We start from the raw sequence: 18,907 nt of genomic DNA, 5'->3' as shown, positions 1-18,907 counted from the left end.
CATTTGACGACCAAGACATTTGATATTGCTAACAATTTACTAAATCATCTAATTGAATCACAATTGAATAGTGCTATTGGAGATGTATCTATTCTTATCTTAATTGATTTGTTTGAAACATTTCCTAATTCACTTGGTTCATTAGTAACGTTTTCTGTCCTGCAAATATATAAGATTCTTAAAAAGACTCCTACCATAAACAATCATCAATTGATTTACTTAGTTAATTCTATAACTAAGAATGCCACCAGAATTGATATTGATGAAAAACTTCAAGCCAAACTCATTAAGATTATGGTGAAAAACATTGTATCTTATCCCATAAATATCGATGTATATGAGAATGAATCAAGTACAATCTTATTAAAGAGAAATTATATTCTTGTATTAAAGAACTTATTGGCATTATCCATTCAATCCAATTATGAATCCTTATTAACTTCTTCAACCACCAGTACCACCAATTCCAAATTAAAGCCCGAAGTATTAATGAATCAACAACATCAATATCAATTGAATCTATTAACCAGTCATGAAAAGACCATTCAATATTGTTTAACTAATTTTAATCAAGATATAAGAATTGCCGGGATAGAATTAATAACTCAAGTATTGATTAATTTCATTCCTACTGGTAAATTCAATGCCATTGAATATCTTATTGAACAATTATATACTTTACCCTATAAGAATAATTATAGTAAATCATTAATTCAACTGATTGATTCGGATGGAATTTATATGGATTTTAATAGAATTGATAATAATTCTATGGGATCTCATGATTCAGATCTAATTATACAACGAAATATTAATGATTTATTATATCAAACTTCATTAATTGAATCATTAATTTTATATATTCAATTAGAACAATTCCAAAATCCAGAATACTTATCCACTAACTTACCATTTATTTTAGATACTATATTAATTAAATTTAGAAATATTAATCACAATCATATAATTGATTCTAATTGGAATAAAGTCTTGGGACAATTCCGAGGTTTAATTGATTATATTGTTAAGGAATCAGGGTCTAATTGTAATGAAATCTTATTGAATTATATCTATACTCGATTCAATGAAATGGGTACCAGTGGTGGTGGAGATGAAACGCTTCAGAATCACACTTCAAGTAATAATGAAAAGTCTACTAAGGGACTGGGACTCTTCAATTTAAGATCTAAAACTGATAGAAGTGGAGGTAAATCATCCACTAAAGTTGAACCATACACGAACCCTTATCAAGCGTATATTCTATTACACATTATGGAATTACTCTTACCGTTTGGAATTAGTACTAAACAAGAAATTAAAGTTAAAACCAAACAAGAAGAAGAACAAGAACAAGAACAAGAAGAAGAAGTTCCCGAAGATCAGGAATTCGAAGAGAGTTCTCAATTACAGAGTTCAGTCATTAGAGATATCTTATTTAAACTAATCATTAATGACAATAGTTATATTCGATCCTTTGCGTTAAAGACCCTTTTGGTATATGTGAAGCATAATGAGTTTGAGATTAATCATATCATCTTACAACTCTTTAAGTCAGTAGAAGTAGAACAGAAGTCCCAGACTCCACAACAAGTTAAACTTGTTAGTTATTCATTAGTACTACTGAGTATAATCAAACAAACCGATTGGAAACTCTTACAGAACTCGACATTGGTCAAGATCCTTAGTTTCTGTACTCAGAACTTGAAGCAAAGTACGAGTAGTTCATTAATTAGTGGCTCATGTTGGATTATCTTAAGTTCCTTAGTAACTTTTTATAATGAATCGGAATTTGTGAAGTTAAACTCTTCTCAACTATTAGTGTTCTGGAAGAATTTATTAACTTCCCAATTCATAAGTCCAACATTAGCAATAAATAATGAAACTAGTCAAAGACGAGAAATTGTTGAAGATCTTAAATTACGGAACTTTAGTCTTGTTTGTTTACTTAACTATTTAAATACCGTTGATTTAACTCCAGAATCACTTAAACAAATCCAATTTTTATTAACTAAATCATATAATTATTTGACATATTTAGAGAGTAATCTTGAGACCATTGGACAAATCACCAGTTTCAATGCTACGCCATTTAATGAGAATGTTTATAATCCTAATTTATTAAATAACCTTCAATTTAGTGCTAATGCAAGTACAAGTACAAGCACCAATAATGGAGTATCATTTGAGAATATTATGATTAGTTTAATCTTATATTCCAAACGGATTTTACTCGAAAGTTTTACTAAATTAATCCCTTTATTAAAGAATGATATTAATTCTAATATGGTACTTTTCCTCATTAAAGTGTTTAGTGATAGTAAATTATTTTCCAGAATTAGTGGTGGAGATGAGAAGTCTAAGTCATCTAAATCTAAAGGTTCTGGAGGGGTTAATGATTTCGATAGATCTTCAGTTATTCTTAATGAGGATGCTAATTATGCGTTTGGAGTCACGAGTAAGTTCATCGATACAAGTGCCAATATCTCTGAATTACTCATTAAATTCAAATTACCCAAAGGTGAAGGATTGCTTCATTCTAATTCCAATTCTAATTCTAATTCCAATTCTGAATCAGATATCTTTACTAAACCTCGAGTCAAAGTTCCTCTGACTACTCGATTAGAATCTCCTTTACAACTGTCAGACTTATCGCTTTGGATAGACTACTTTGAACAATTGGTATACCAATCAGTTGATAATTCACTTGTGTATGATCCTAGTATCTATTTAATTCAGGAATATTCCAATACTGAGATATATTCTACTCCATTAATTACATCGATTATTGATGTATCTATTGAATTATTTCAACTTGTATTCCCCTATTTGAGTCAAAAGATTCAATTCTCATTAGTGGAACAATTAAGAAATTCATTAACGGCTACTTCCATTGATTCTTGTAGATTAAAGGCCATTAAAGTTAATATAGCGGTGGTATTACATGGACTTTTAAATAATTTAATTAAGAGAAAGTATACTATTGATAAGGATTCTGGTAGTGTAATTGTGGATATTCTTAATAAATTATTAATAGATAATAAGAATATGAATTTATTTCAAATTAATTCTGATTCGATTGGAATGATTAGTAAATTATTACCGGGTAATGGGATCATGATAGGAGATTTAATTAATAAGTATATTAATGATATAATTAATGATACAAATCCATTTAATCGAGGATTCTTTATATTAACTTTAGGACAAATATTTAAATGGACAGGAAAGGGATTTAATGAAACATTTAATATTATTAAACAATTAATTAATGATCCAAATCCAATAGTTTATCATTATACTATAGAATCAAGTATTATATTATTTGAAAGTAGTGGGAATTATCAAAATTATATTACTCCATTATTAACAAGTATATATGATAATTTTTTAAATGATTCATTTGGTTATGATATTAAAAATGCTGCTTTATTAACTTTAAAATGTAAATATAGATCAGTAGGTCAATCAACTAAATTATTAAAATTATTTGTAACTAATTTAGGACCTAGTTTACGAGAATTAAGTGGTGAATTAAAGGATATAATTAAGAATTTAATTATGAGTTTAAGTCAAGGAATTGGATGTGGATGTAGTAAAGATTATGAAGAAGTATTTCATCATTTATTAGGATTATTTCAAGAATTAATTATTTATGATCCTCTGTTAATTGATGGTGAAGTACCATTTTTTACTGATTTATTAACATTAATTATTTCAAAAAATTTAAAAATTGGTTTAAGTTCAGTATCTCCAACATGTCTATTTAGAGATTGGATATTTCCCTTAAGTACAAGTTATTCACTTTATAAGGCAGCTTATGAATGTTTTGTAGAATTACTTAAGATTTATGGAATTAATGTATTGAATAAACAAACTATCAATATGTTATGGGTATCAATGGATATTCAACCATGTTTAGAATTAAAACAATTTATTAAATTATGGTTAGAATCAACTACTGATATGAATTGGTTTACTATTTTAAATTCATTATTTAAGTGTTCATCTAAAAAATTAATTGGACCATTTATTGAATTAAATTATCAACAAAAATTATTACCATTACTGCAAAGAACTAAAAAATCTAAAGTAGCCGCAAAAGTTGATTTTAAAGATGAAGAAATTGAGAATATTGTAGCAAATTCTGATGATGATAATGATAAAAATGAACCTATAACATGGGAATTTAAATTCTTTATTTATGATTTATTAAATCATTTATTAGAATTGGCTGAAAAAAATCAAGTTTTACTTGATCAATTAAAGGAAAAAATTCCCGATATAGTGAAAATTTCCTTTTTAGGCTCTACTTGTCCTATTGGAGGTATTAAATTAAGAGGAATTAATTTATTAGATAAAGCACTTGGATTATTTGGTCATTTACCTGATCCTTTATATCCTTCAATTTCTATTTTAGAACAACAACAAGCACAAATTATTAGTGCATTAATTCCATGTTTCTCACCAGGAAATGATTCTACCGTCATAGTTAATGCTATAAATGTGGCCTCTAAATTTATTAGTTTACCACGAATTAAATTCTATTCGAAACATCGAATCTTAAAGACTCTCATTTATCTTCTTGAAGAGATCTCATCTAATAAATTCTTGAGATTTTCTTTCTTAGAAGATATGAGTGAATTCGGACGTAAATCTATTCAATTATCCATTTTGAATTGTTGGGCTATTGTTAAGATTGAATCACTTGAGAACCAAAATCAGATCCAAAATCAGATCCAAAATCTGATCCAAAATCTGAATCTGAATCAAAATCTGAATCTGAACCAAAATGAAGAAGATCAAGAAGGTATTGAACCGGAATTACAAGAAACTCTCGATAAATATAGTACATTATTAATATCACTTTGGGTATTAGTACTTCGAGAATTCTCTACTTTAAAGTATAATAATGATACAGCCAATCATGAGATTGAAATCTATCAAAATTATTGGATAAATTTCATTGGAGTATTAAGTATTGAATTAGAAAAAAATGGGAGTGAAAAGTATCTAGAAAATGATACTACAAGTTTCTTATTTGTATTATTTAGTTTATGTGTTGAATCACTAATTAAAAATAAGAATGTTGGTAGTATTCTTGTATCATTAAATCGACTTGTTCATAATAAACAATTAGTGGAAGTTATATTTAATGATAATATTTTTGAAGAAGTAGTTGATTTATTTGATCGATTAATTTTAATTGATGATGATATTGAAATTCAATGTCAATTAATTGAAATTGTATTAAATATATTTAATACATTTTGTGATAGTACTAAGAATCATACCAAAGATTTAGATAAATTATTTGAATTAGTAAGAGTTTCAATGTTACCTATCTTTGGAATTTTACCATTCTTAAGAAATGATTATGATCCTCAAAATGATTCACAATTATATTTAATTAAACATGCTGATAGTGCCCATAATTTATTGGTATTACGTAAAGCATTTGCTAGTGTAATTGAAATGATTGAAAGATTTGATGATATAATTCGTCTTGATCTTTATTCATGTCTTTTATATATCTTTGCAAAGATTTATCAACATAAGAATAAATTAATTATTTCAGTAATTTTACCTTATTTAAAAGTTATAATTACTGAAACTCGTAAATCCAATTCTCAAATAGTTGATGAATTTACGGCTTTAATTCATGGTTATTATACTATTAATGCTGAAAATAATTATTCAGTTATAACCACCATGATCTTAATTACTTGTGGAGATTATAAATTAAATGAATCTGAAAGTATTAGTATGGCTAATGCATTAATTGAATTATTAAAATCTTCGGATACAAAGGCTACCGGGATTCAATGTATAAGATCACTTATACAATATTCTACGAGTCGGACTCCACAATTAGCCGTTAAATATTTAGTCAGTGAATTAATTAAATTATTGGCTAATGGACAAGAACCAGAACCAGAATCAGAATTAGAATTAGAACCAGCAGTAATCTTTGAAGTCTTATTGATGTATACTAAGAATATTAATGAAGATACTAAGCTTAATGCATTGTATTTGATATTAATACCATTATTGGTTAGATTCAATGATAATCACCTTATAACCAAGGCATATCTTCATGAGAGATTACTCTTTTTAGTATCGAAGAGTCCTACTAGTTTTAAGCTAGTAGTTAGTCAAGCGTTAAGTGATAGTCAAAGGCAATTGGCAGAACAATTGATTAAGCTTGATCTTGCTGGTAGTAGTGAGGAGGTGGTAGAATCACCAGAGTCACAGATTCAATTAAAGACCTTTGGTAGTTAGTGCTGTTAGTGCTGATAGTGTATAGTTGGACTCATAAAGTTTATAGTAGAACAATAGCAATATACAATTTTAGTATAGTATAGTACAGTGTATAGTGTAGAGTACAGTGTAGAGTACAGTGTAGAGTACAGTAGTTAGTGGTAGAGTAGTATAGTAGTATAGTGCAGTATAGCATAGTAGTATAGTATACTATACTATAATATACTATACTATAGGATTAGTACAGTACAGTACAGTTCTGTAGAGTATACTGTAGTAGTAGAAAGTGTTCAGATTACTGATAGTACTATCTGTATATACTGGTAAGTATTGGTAGAGTAGTAGTATAATTATAGAGTAATTAGTGTGCATTGATACAGTCTAGTATAGTACATTATCAGTTCAGTTATAGTACATTACAGTGTAGTAGTGAGAAGAGTAGCGAAGTCTGTGGTAGTATACTATACAATACTGTACTACTACTGTACTACTGTACTACTACTGTACTAAACTAAGTAACTATAGTATTCTACATAGTAACTATACTACATAGTAATTATACTACATAGTAACTATACTACATAGTAACTATAGCATACTACATACTTCACTCAGTGTCTTAGCATAGTTAGTAAATATGTGCACTAACTACAGTACTAACATCAAGTGCACTGTAGTAATTATATAGTACTTATATAGTAATTATATAGTAATTATATAGTAATAATTATATAGTAATAGTCTACCCAGTAGACTCTCGTAGACTCTGATACTAATTCTATACTCTGGTAGTCTTCTTAGTCTCCTCAGTCTCCTCAGTCTTCTTAGTGCTCTTAGTCTTCAGTTTCTTACTATACTGTACATACCATAACGCGACCCATATAAACGCGTCTACCACCACCACTACTACCACTACCACTACAACTACCACTACCACTACAACTACCACCACCACCATGTCACTAAGCTTTGACGACATCCCCTTGGACGGCACTTTCGGTCCGTCCATGCTCACAGCAGACAACACCCAACTGTCACTCCCCATCAGTTCAGGCCAGCCACTCACCACTAACTCCGAAGATGATGAGATTCATACTCAGCACATATCTCCAGTCTCCACTAAGGAAGTCCGATTATTCGATGGTACCACCATCAGCTTAAAGCCGAAACTCAGAAGATCCCATCCCACTACCAATTCACCAGAGTCTGCCTCAGTATTGGACCTCAGCGACTTATACGGCCGAGCCAATCTCCATAACTCACTTAAAGACAATCGTGCCAGACTACAACAAGTCAGTGCCACAACCACAACTGTTAGTCAGACTCAGACTCATAATGAGGTGTTAACGGAAAAGTATCGTCCTGCCAATTTCGTCCAGTTATGTTCGGCAGGCAATGATAAACAGTATCGTTCAGTATTACATTGGTTAAAGAGATGGTCACGTATAGTGTATGGAGATGAAGCAATTGATGAAGAAAACAATCACGATCCTTATGGAAGACCATTCAAACGGATCTTACTTGTGCATGGACCTCCTGGAATAGGTAAAACTGCTTCAGTTCATGTATTGGCTAAACAATTAGGATACTCTATCTCGGAGTTAAATGCCTCTAACAGTATGGATTTACCACCGGGAGAGAATTCAAATGGTAATCTGAGTGTAGTAGGCGCCTTAAAGTTGAAGATTATCAACTCTTTAACGTCTAATTCTATTACAGGACAGGGCAAACCCACCTGTTTAGTGATAGATGAAATTGATTCGCTCACTAATCTTCAGGATCTTATTAGAGTTCTTCACAGTTTAGTACAATCCGATCAACGGGCTACTAACAAAAGAACTGGTACTAGTACTAGTACTAGTAATAGTACTACTACTACTAAAACTAAATCTAAGGATACTTTATTAAGTCGTCCTATAATTTGTATAGCTAATGATATTTATCAGCCAGGAACTGGTCGTACATCTCCTATGGAACGTTTACGTCCCCTTTGTGAGATCATTAACTTTAAAAAACCTACAGCTTCTATCCGTAGTAATGCTACTAGATCCATTAAGGATTATATAATGAAGATTAATACTACAGAAAAGTATGGATTAACTTATCAACAAGTTAGTGAAATAGTCGAATTATGTGATGGAGATATTCGAGCATGTTTAAATTACTTACAATTTAATGCTCGCAAAGTAGATATAGGTAATTTAACTAGTAAACTAACAAGCAGTACCAGTGGTTCTACATCTATGATGGATAGACAAATGTCTTGGTATTCTGTACTTAATATGTTATTCAAAAGATATGGACATTTATCCCGAGATGAGAACTTTGATATCTTATTTAATTCATTCATGAATGGAGATTGTAGACTGGTAGTTAGTAATAGTCAATTATTTGATAGAGTCATTAGAGGATGCTTTAATAAGTATTTGGATATAGTCCATTTACAAGATGATTCATTAACTAAACCAGGAGAATTAAGTGATTGGTTAAGTTATTATGATCAAACGACTCATGAAAACTATATAGGATTAGTAGGGCTAAAGATTTGGTCATTATTTAGTGAGATTAATCCTGCTAAATTAACTGATGAATCCAAATTACTTATAGCCAATGGTAAAAATATTGATTATGAATCATTTGAATTACGGAAAAGGAATGAAGATATTATAACGAGAGTTCATAAGAATCTTCCTATTCATACTCAAATGTCTGTAACTAGGGATGGAGGTCTTTATTTTATCCCATATTTAGCTAAGATACTTACTCCTACAGATTTGTCATCTAAGCTTAAATCAAACCTATCATCATTTGAGAAGTCATACATTGAATATGTTACTGAATTAATTAAACAATTTGGTATTAAACTTGAGAATGAACGTGATTTGGATTCCGGTCAAGTGCTGCTTCAATTCCTGCCTAATTGGGAATCGTTGACTCAATTCCAAGCGATTAATAATACTAAACATGTTCAAATAAAGCGTCAATATCTTTTCCCATTGATTGCAGCTGAATTGGACATGGTAAGAGCCGTATTAAAACCATCGAAACGAATCAATAGTGAACCAGCTAGTACTACTGCTACTACCACTACTAAAAGACAAAAGTATACATCCAGTGTAGATTTCTTTAAGAGTCAATATGAAGGGATGAATTCAGCAGCTCGTACAGCGATTGAACAACCCAGTAGAGAGCCTACATTTCACAAGGCCAGAATATGGGTTAAGTATAATGAGGGGTTCTCCAATGCGGTTCGGAAGAATATTGGATGGTCAGATATCTGGCTTCCATGAGGAGACGTTGTATTGATAGTTAGATGAGTGTAGTTGCAGTGAATAGATAGTTACAGTGTATACGTTATAGTAGTTAAGTATAGTAGTGTACAGTAGTAAGCACAGTAGTAAGTATAGTAGTAAGTACAGTAGTAAGTATAGCTTTACAGTAGTAGTATAAGTAATTGTATATGTTACAGTACTTACTGTATGTTAGCTGAGTATATGCTTATCCTACATAACTCACACTCTGCGATATTACAGTAAACAACTTACAGTTGTTGCAGTAGTTGCAGTAGTTGCAGTAGTTGCAGTAGTTGCAGTAGTTATAGTAGCTGTAGTAGCTGTAGTAGTTGCAGTAGTTACAACAGCTACACCATATACGATACAGTAGTTATAAGCAGTATACAAATAGAAGTAGAGGAGTAACATAAGCTACACTGTGCTCAAGTATATGTTAGTTTCACTTACAGTAGTTATACTTACAGTAGTTACAGTAGTCATACTTACAGTAGTTACAGCACTTATAGTCAATCTACATACATAGTATTACACTCAGTACACTTACAGTTATAGTTACATTATATTACATCTACACTATACTCACATATTCAAGACACTTACATCCACATCCACTAGGACACTCATCCTCCTGTCCATCAGCCCACCACTGTGACGCACACTCAGTATGAACAATATGCTCACAATTAGTACACACCACTAAATTATTAGATACTATAAGATTACAATAATTACAATACTTTATAACATTTCGACGGGAAGTATTCCAAGCATTCGATCGCGCAGAACCAATAGGAGTAATGGCTTGATGAAACTCTTGATCATGATGTTGACGCACTTTATATCGAAGTCCAAATTTACACCCATGAACGCTTTGTTCATTAACTCGTTTAGACACTGCTAAAGTCGTAGGAGGATGATTAAACTTTAAGATCTTAATTCGATTAATGGGGAGTCCCCATATATATAACATATCGGCATATTGTTGACGATAACTATTAATTTTCTGTTCATCCTGACACAGAAGTAATGGTACAGTAAACATATCTTCAAATAAGTCTAATTCAGGTACATTATAGAAATCTATATTGACTTGAGGAGCTAATGGTGGAGCAGCTCCAGTCTGGGCTCCATTACCATACTTGCGATTTTTAGTATTATTCAAGACTTTTGAAGTCCGTTTACTTAAGGGTCTAGGAGTCCTTTTAGACTCTAAATGACTAAGCGTTCGTGGTTTAGGCCCCGAAGGACGTTTAACTCGATCGAAATAACTAGAAGTATCAGTATAAGATGACAGAGGAATATTCTTCTTAGCATAATCGGGATCCGGAGATATAACCAGATTATTGGAATAAGAATTTCGATGACTCATGGATGGGGGGAAAGTGATATCATCAGGACTATTTAAATTATTACTACCCGATAATAAACTTCCCTCATTAAAGTTTCGAACTGCCACTATAGATGGAGGTGGAGGCATGGCCTTATAAGGAGTATGAATAGGTACATTTAACCACAGCTCTTGATGAGCTAAGAAATTGGCCGGATTCTCATACAATATACATGACATCATAGTAAGCATTTGAATGTTACCCTTATATTCAAAATACTTAAAGATCTCTCGTATAAGCCAAGAAGCTCCAAACGGGTGTGACCCCCAATAGAAAGGTCCATATTTCGATCCAGACAGTATAAATTCATTCAACCCTTTAAGATTAGCATTAGGAGATAATGATAATTCTAATGGTTGAATGGTTTTTATAAGTATAACTTCAAGGATTTTCCAGACATCACTGATCTCTCCAAGGCCATACTTTAATGCTACTTGACTATTATATCGAGCCAAATTTTCCGGAGAATCTCCAAGCACTCGATATTCACACGCCAATTCATATTTATCCGGTAATAAATGTCGAAAGTCAAAGATTCCTACGACATTTTTGATTTTCTTATCTCTACGACGTTTAGTGTCGTCTCTTAAAGATGACTTATAGTTCAGAATTGTGCCTCCTCCATGACTTGCAAATCGATTAAATGAACCTGATTTCGGATTATCTTGATTCATATATCGATTGCCTAAGCCTACAAACATTCCTGGAACTCTGGTTCTAGCCGGAGCATCGGAATCTAGAAGTTCATTCCAGTCATTAGTAAAACTATCATCGGATGATGATGAAGTTACCGATCGGATATCATCATCATAATCGGCTGGTTCACTGTGTGATTGATGAGATTCGGGATCACTAACATAATCATCATGTTCCGATTCGGAATCACTACTAACTATTTGATGATGATGGTGATGGTGATGAGTGTTGAGACTGAATCCTCCATCGGTAAACTTAAAGATATTAAACTTCCGTTGTGCTACATCCTCATCTTCTACAGTCTCCTTGGGTATAAAGAAACATACTAATTGACCAGTAGGTGACCATACTGCTCCACAACCCTTAGGGATAGGGGTAGAATCAAATACTGGCAGTTTTTGGTCTACTTCACCTCCATCTCCTTCTCCCGACGGATTAATCTTATTGACCGAATCAATACTTCGTAATAACTCATCATTATTAACTATAAGATCATTATATCCATCATTATCCTCCTCTGCAGATGATTCATACTCATTATGATACCCTGGTTGTTGATTAATTAAATCATCCGCCCAGCCTTCTGTTCCAACTTCTTGTATGAACTCTCCTCCTTCTCCCAACTCTTCATTACTATCCGATTGTCTCATAACATCATCGGTTAAGTCGATCTTATCTCCCATAAGATATCTTAAACATGGTTCTAGGCAGAATCGCTTATGTTTATTGGTATAGAAAGTAGCGATTTCCATTAAGTTCATAAGCATTTCATCTCGTATAGAAGCCGTCAATTCATGAGTCTCTTCGATTTCGAATTTCACCAGATTGAGTTTGTGAAGTTTGGCAAGTTTCTTAGCATTGGATGTAGTGGTGGTGATTTCTTCGAGAAACGGATAATCCTTAGGGAACTTTATGCGGAGTCGTATGAATACCAACACTTCTACAGACTCATCGGATGTGGTGGTAGTGGCAGTGGCGGTGGCTGTAGCAGTTGCTGAGGTATTGATGGTAGTGGTGGTACCAGTAATATTGGATGTGGTATTGTTAGTAGTGGTGTTAGGAGTACTATTGGCAGCAGTAGTAGTATTACTATTACTATTACTATTACTAGTAGCAGTAGTAGCAGTAGTAGTATTATTATTAAGCATAGTGGACGTCGTTGTCTCATCACCGTCTTCACTCCTCTCGTCTTCAGGCATCTCTATCACCGGGATAGGACCTCGTAAACTAAGAACCAAATCTCCCGTAGATACCGAGATCCGTTCGAATCGAACCTTAGGAAACTTATGCCCTACAATACTAACTTCTTCACCTAAATTGGATGGACCATCGACTACTTCATTATTATCATCTTTACCATGACTGGCACGACCCATTCTAACCCCAGAAATCCAATCAAGATGATTAAGTTGATTGAATAAGTCCTGATTGGTCGAAGTCAATTGTTTCTGATACTTTTCATAGATTTGATATGATGTTAGAGATGATAATAAATCTCCGTTATTTCTTCTTTTTAAATCTTCTATAGAGACTTCGGGTTCTACAATATATGTTTGATAATCATATCCTTCAGTGGTTGAAGGCGATTGAGGTCGAGTACTGTTGGAATTGGAATTTGTATCAGAATCTTCATCTCCATCTCCTCCTTTAAACGCATCAAGGAATCGATGATATGATGGATTATAATTGACTTGCTTATATAATTCTTCATCATGAGGCCATAACTTCAAGTCATAATCCGCCAGAGACCATGTGACCAATTGGAACTCCTTCCATTTGTTTTTAGATTCAAATCCCTCATAATTATCATGTTTGGTTCTCCAAAGGAAATCCTTCATAGGACCATTATGACCTTTGAATAAGTAATTAGAATCAAGTTTAATGATTTGCGATTCATTGCTAGTTCGAGCTTCACTATATTCTGTATCATAATTAACTATATGAATAGCATCTTGTCCACCTCTAAGAGGCATTATTCCACAAGCTTTATCCTTCCCAAATGGTAAGGCTCGAGCTCTGGCAATAGGGAAATCTGTTTCAATAACTACCGCAGGATTAAGTCCTGAATCATCAGTATCTTTACTATTAAAATAATTATAATTGTGGGAGAATTGGACAGCATCATTAGTCAGTAAATCCCAAAATTTTACAGTATTATCATTCGAACAAGTAATGATATTTGATGATCCATTACTAAAATCTAATCCATTGATTTTTCCAGCATGAGCTTTATGAACTTTAACTACTGGTAATGCTCCATTTCGAGAATCCCATATATAAAAGCTATTATCATGACTTGAAGCTATTTCATAAGGATTCTCATGATTCCATTTAACTTGAGTTGCACCTGCTCTCCATTCAGCCCATTGAGCTACTGGTTTCCGAGGAGCTCTCATATCCCATGATAATATAAATGTATCAATAGAACATGTAGCCAAGATCTCGGGATCAGATGGATGGAAATTTATATCTGTTATAGCTCGAGAATGATTATGAAGAACAGATATAATGGCATTATTAGAGGGACGAGATAAATCCCAAAGTAATGCCTTTTGATTGGATGTGGATATACACCATGACGGCTTAGAGAAGTGGTGAGGTGACCATTGAACATCAGCCACTTCCCAAGACGTTATATGGTGTAACCATCTAGGAGTTGTAAAGGGATCATCAAGATCAATAATGAATAATCCTCTTCTACCAGCAAGAACGGCATCTCTACCGTTGGGAGACAATGACATGGCCCCAATGGCGCCGTCCACTCGGAGCAGAAGCGAATTTCCGAATGTCACCGAGTCATTGGGATCGGTCATCGTACTGTGCTATAGGGGCAAATGGCAATTGGCAATTGTGTTAGTGTATAGTTATTTAGTACTTAGTAGTTTGTGGTTGTAGTTATGGTTGTAGTTTGTAGTTTGCGGCTTTGCGGCTTTGATATCGCGCAGTTCCTTATGTAGTCAATTACGGTCAGTTACTGCAAAGTTAACGTCACTACTGAAAACGCAATTACTTTTATTTTATTTTTTACTTAAGCCAGGCTATATACATGGGTACTGTTCTATGGCTGACGAGTATCGACGATCTGATCCTTTAACTTATCATCCCACTCTTTACATAGATTATCTAAATAGGCTGCTACATCTTCACTACCAGTGATATCAATCTCCTTATATTCTAAACCTTCCTTTCCCCACTTATCACTGGTAGATCCAATTTTAACCAGTTGACTTAATCCATCAATTGCTGCTCTTATAGGTGCATTTGCAGCTATATATCCTGAAATATTATGGTATGGAGATCCTACCCATCTAGCTACATAGAATAGAAACAACATACCATAATAAGTTAAGATATTCAAATATTGAAAGAATGAAAAACTAGTGAAAATCCCGGGATGTACTATATATTGAAATATTCCTTGGTTATTCAATTTCTTGTAAGTTCCAAAATGCATTAAATCAACTAATCTCTTTGATCCTTCATATGAAGCAGGAGATTGAAGTAATTGAAGATCATTAAATGATAAGTATTTAGGTCCTGACATTATAGATGAGATCCATACAATTTTACCTCCATTACTTAATAAATGACTAATTTTATGAATGAGATAATAAGGTCCAAATACATTGGCTTGAAATACAAGTCCTAAACCATCCTTTGATTTAACTCCTACTTTTTGAATCTTATAGGTAGGATTGGTCACACCTTCTACTGGATTTACTAATATTTCCTTCACAGCTCCTAACCAATCAATTCCCTCATAAACTCCTTGAGCTGCATTGATAAACAAATAATCTATATGTTTATAACGTTTATTCAAATCATAATAAGCAGAAAGAACTGATACCATATCAGTAAAATCTACTAAAAGATAATCAAATTCCAAATCTCCGGTTCTCTTCTTTTCTAATTTCTCATCAGCATATTGTTTTATAGTACTAATAACTTCTTTAACTTTTGGTAATGTTCTTGAAGTTACTACTAAAGTGAGATTCTTATCATGAGGAACTTCCTCTAATAAACGATAGGCGATATTTATTCCTAAATTAGATGTTGTACCAGTAATTACTGCCACAGTAGCCTCCTTAATTAGTGACATACTACTTAAATTTCTTCTAGTTACTCTCCAGTATTGTTTTGTTTATTTAAAGTTAAGTCGTTGTCTGTTTGTCTGTTTGTCGTATAGTCGTACCAGGAAAAAAAATAATCTATCAACAAAAAACTATCTACTACTATAAAAAGTTACTGGTAATACTTAAGAACATCATATCATACAATGAGTGAACCCACAGAAGGATCTGCAGGCTTAGGGGCCATCGACGAGGAGATTGATGATGAGTTTAATGATGTTGATGAACATATCACATCAGGACCTCCTGTAAAGAATGGTACCTCTAGTAAGAATAAGACATCTACAACCAATACCTCTAATTCCACCACCACCAGCAACAGCAACACCACAACCACCACAACAACAGCCACTAGTGCACCTTTAATTCCAGACTTACCGGAATTGACCAGAAAGGATATGACACTTAAGAAAGTACTTGATTTGATGGATGATGAATTTCAACCCATAATCCCCGACGTAATCACCGACTATTATCTTGCTAAGAATGGATTTGAAACGTCCAATATTAAAATTAAACGATTGTTGGCATTAGCTACTCAAAAGTTTGTTAGTGATATAACTCAAGATGCTTATGAATATAGTCGAATTCGAAACTCTTCTGCTGTATATAATAGTTCTAATCCTCAAGTTCGAGCTAAACAACTTTTACAAGGTCAACAATATGCTAATCAACAACTGATAACTGGTTCAAGTACAGGAGGAGGAACTATTGCAGCAGATGGAGGAGTTGAAGGTGGTAGTGGTAATGAACAACTGCAACCTACAAGTCATTCAAATGCAGGAAATCAACAAGGTAAAATCGTATTAACTATGGAAGATTTAAGTAGTGCCTTAAGTGAATATGGTATGAATACTTCAAGACCAGATTTTTATAGGTAATTAATTATGTATTATAAAGAATGTATTTATATTTAAATTGTATTAATTTGGTTATATAATGGATATATAGAATAAAATCGTTAATCGTTTACATGCCCATACCTCCGAATTGACTCATCAATTTTTGCATCATACCAGGATTTTGCATCATTTGTTGAGCTTGTTGCATCATTTGAGGATTTTGTCTCATCATTTGTTGAGCTTGTTGCATCATTCCTGGATTATTCATAAGTGATGCCATATTTGGTAATCCTCCTGGTCCTCCTGGTCCTGCTGCTCCTCCTGCTCCTCCTAACATACTCATAGCTTGTTGCATAAAGTTTGGATTAGATTGTGCTTGTTGCATCATTCTTGCCATTGGATTACCTCCAGCTCCTCCAGGTACTCCATCTGGATTAGCAGCTGCAGCAGATTTGGCCATTGTAGACATCATTCTATGTTGTTGTAATACCATTTCAATTTCAACTGCTGGACATCCTGAACCCTTTGCAACTCTAATGATTCTTGAAGGTTGATCAACAAATAATCTTCCATCTGATTCTAATTCTTCAGTAGTCATAGAATCCATAATAAAAATCATATTCTTAATCTTTTCTGAAGTCTCTTCTTCACCAACTTGACTCATAATATTCAGCATTCCAGGAATCATAGATGCAATATTTGTTAATGGACCCATTTTCATAAAGTTATTTAATTGATTTTGGAAATCACGTAGCGTAAATTTTCCTTCTTTAATATTTTCCAAAGTCTTTTTATGATTTTCATCATTTTGTAAATTTAAGGATTGAACTTGTTCAATTAATCCTTGTAAATCTCCAATACCTAATAATTTAGATATAAATGTTGATGGTTTAAATGGTTCAAAATCATTTATATGTTCTCCAGTACCCATAAATATAATTGGAGTTTTAGTTGCTGCAACGGCTGATATAGCACCACCACCTTTTGCATGTCCATCCATTTTTGTTAAAATAATTGATCCAAAATTTGCGGAATCTTTAAAGGCTTTAGCTTGAGATTCAGCAGCTTGACCAATAGATCCATCCATAACCATAATGGTTTGATCAGGAGTTACCATTTCACTAATTTGAACCATTTCATCAAATAATTGTTGTTCTTGTCTATGTCTACCTGAAGTATCAACAATAATAATATCGAATTTTTCATCTTTAAATTTCTCTACCCCTTCATGAGCAATCTTCACTGGATCTTGTTCTAAATAAGATCCATAATATGGAATAGATGCTTTTATAGCATTTTGTTTTAATTGATCAAAGGCACCAGCTCTAAAAGTATCAGCACATACTAAACCTACTTTATAACCTCTTTTCTTATAATAAACAGCAAGTTTAGTACATGATGTTGTTTTACCAGACCCTTGTAAACCTACAAACATAATAACATATGAAGATATATTAGATGGTCCTGAATTCTGTTTAACTTTAACTTTCTTCCCATTAATTGTTTTAGTTACAGTTTGAGTTGATGCAGATTTCTTTTGAGCTGATAATTTCTTTGGTTTAGGTGGTTCTTCATGAGAATCTACAAGTCCACAAAGTTCATCATAAATGATTTTTTGAAGTTTCTTTCGTTTATTCATGGTATTATCATGTGCTGTGATTTCCAGTTTAATCTTATTCTTAATATTATCTCTTAATCTTACTACTAACTTAATATTCACATCGGCTTCTAAAAGTGCAGAACAAATGTCTTTAATCATTTGATTGATTTCATCATCACTCCCTGACTCCACTGACGAAAGTGCGCCTCTGAGTCGAGACCCTAAATCTGCTAACACCATTGTTATTGCTTTTTGTCGGAGTTATTGATGGTCAATTAGGCTGATCAGACTTTACTCTTTCATGGTGAATTTTTTGTCTGAAAAAGATGTTGATTCGAGAAAAAAAATCTTATCCGTGTCGCGTGACTTGTGTCATGAGGAAGACCAGGTAGAAGTAGAAGTAGACTGTTAGTTGTATAACTATTGAAAGTATATAAGATAGTTAATTAGAAGTATTGTATTAGTAGAATTAACACATTTGAATGAATATAATGTACTAATTTTTCACAAATACACTATACTAGTATATCGTACAGTGTTCAATTGCGCTAATACATTTTATTTGGTATAAGTTACTAAATACATCAATACATTTACGAAATTACTGCTAAATATAACTTTAATAGATACATTTTTATAACTACTACCATTTGTTGCAATTATTCTCTTCTTTACTTTTATACACTTTTGCATATTATTG

General features: G+C 32.7%; 6 protein-coding genes across 6 annotated transcripts; 3 read left to right on the top strand and 3 right to left on the bottom strand. All coding sequences in view use genetic code 12, as the record gives it.

The window, feature by feature from the left end:
- Nucleotides 1–730: 730 nt before the first annotated feature.
- RJT21DRAFT_122859 (uncharacterized protein) lies at nucleotides 731–6,357 on the top strand (the record flags this gene model as incomplete). The annotated part of the gene is made up of 1 exon (XM_064882523.1): nucleotides 731–6,357. A coding segment is annotated over exon 1 (5,534 nt), but the record flags the coding sequence as incomplete, so codon positions are not given.
- A 528-nt stretch (nucleotides 6,358–6,885) lies between these two features.
- CTF18 (Ctf18p) lies at nucleotides 6,886–9,672 on the top strand. Its single transcript, XM_064882522.1, is given in 2 exon segments — nucleotides 6,886–7,163; nucleotides 7,182–9,672. 1 exon segment carries the CDS (start codon nucleotides 7,215–7,217, stop codon nucleotides 9,546–9,548), a length of 2,334 nt encoding a protein of 777 aa, XP_064736316.1. The 5' UTR covers nucleotides 6,886–7,163; nucleotides 7,182–7,214; the 3' UTR covers nucleotides 9,549–9,672.
- A 368-nt stretch (nucleotides 9,673–10,040) lies between these two features.
- RJT21DRAFT_122857 (uncharacterized protein) lies at nucleotides 10,041–14,517 on the bottom strand. Its single transcript, XM_064882521.1, has one exon. It carries the CDS (start codon nucleotides 14,446–14,448, stop codon nucleotides 10,120–10,122), a length of 4,329 nt encoding a protein of 1,442 aa, XP_064736315.1. The 5' UTR covers nucleotides 14,449–14,517; the 3' UTR covers nucleotides 10,041–10,119.
- Nucleotides 14,518–14,622: 105 nt separating this feature from the next.
- Nucleotides 14,623–16,234, bottom strand: ERG27 (3-keto-steroid reductase). Its single transcript, XM_064884978.1, has one exon. It carries the CDS (start codon nucleotides 15,732–15,734, stop codon nucleotides 14,694–14,696), a length of 1,041 nt encoding a protein of 346 aa, XP_064736314.1. The 5' UTR covers nucleotides 15,735–16,234; the 3' UTR covers nucleotides 14,623–14,693.
- On the top strand, nucleotides 15,912–16,646 carry RJT21DRAFT_116037 (uncharacterized protein; the record flags this gene model as incomplete). The annotated part of the gene is made up of 1 exon (XM_064880391.1): nucleotides 15,912–16,646. The coding sequence occupies one exon, from the start codon at nucleotides 15,912–15,914 to the stop codon at nucleotides 16,644–16,646; it is 735 nt and encodes a 244-aa protein (XP_064736313.1).
- Nucleotides 16,235–18,741, bottom strand: SRP54 (RNA-binding signal recognition particle subunit). Its single transcript, XM_064884977.1, has one exon. The coding sequence runs from the start codon at nucleotides 18,445–18,447 to the stop codon at nucleotides 16,735–16,737; it is 1,713 nt and encodes a 570-aa protein (XP_064736312.1). The 5' UTR covers nucleotides 18,448–18,741; the 3' UTR covers nucleotides 16,235–16,734.
- Between the last annotated feature and the right edge of the window lie 166 nt (nucleotides 18,742–18,907).

This window comes from Scheffersomyces amazonensis, assembly GCF_036850825.1.
Source record: "Scheffersomyces amazonensis strain UFMG-HMD-26.3 chromosome Unknown RJT21scaffold_7, whole genome shotgun sequence".
Classification (NCBI taxonomy): domain Eukaryota; kingdom Fungi; phylum Ascomycota; class Pichiomycetes; order Serinales; family Debaryomycetaceae; genus Scheffersomyces; species Scheffersomyces amazonensis.
This window is presented reverse-complemented; position numbering and strand designations above follow the sequence as displayed.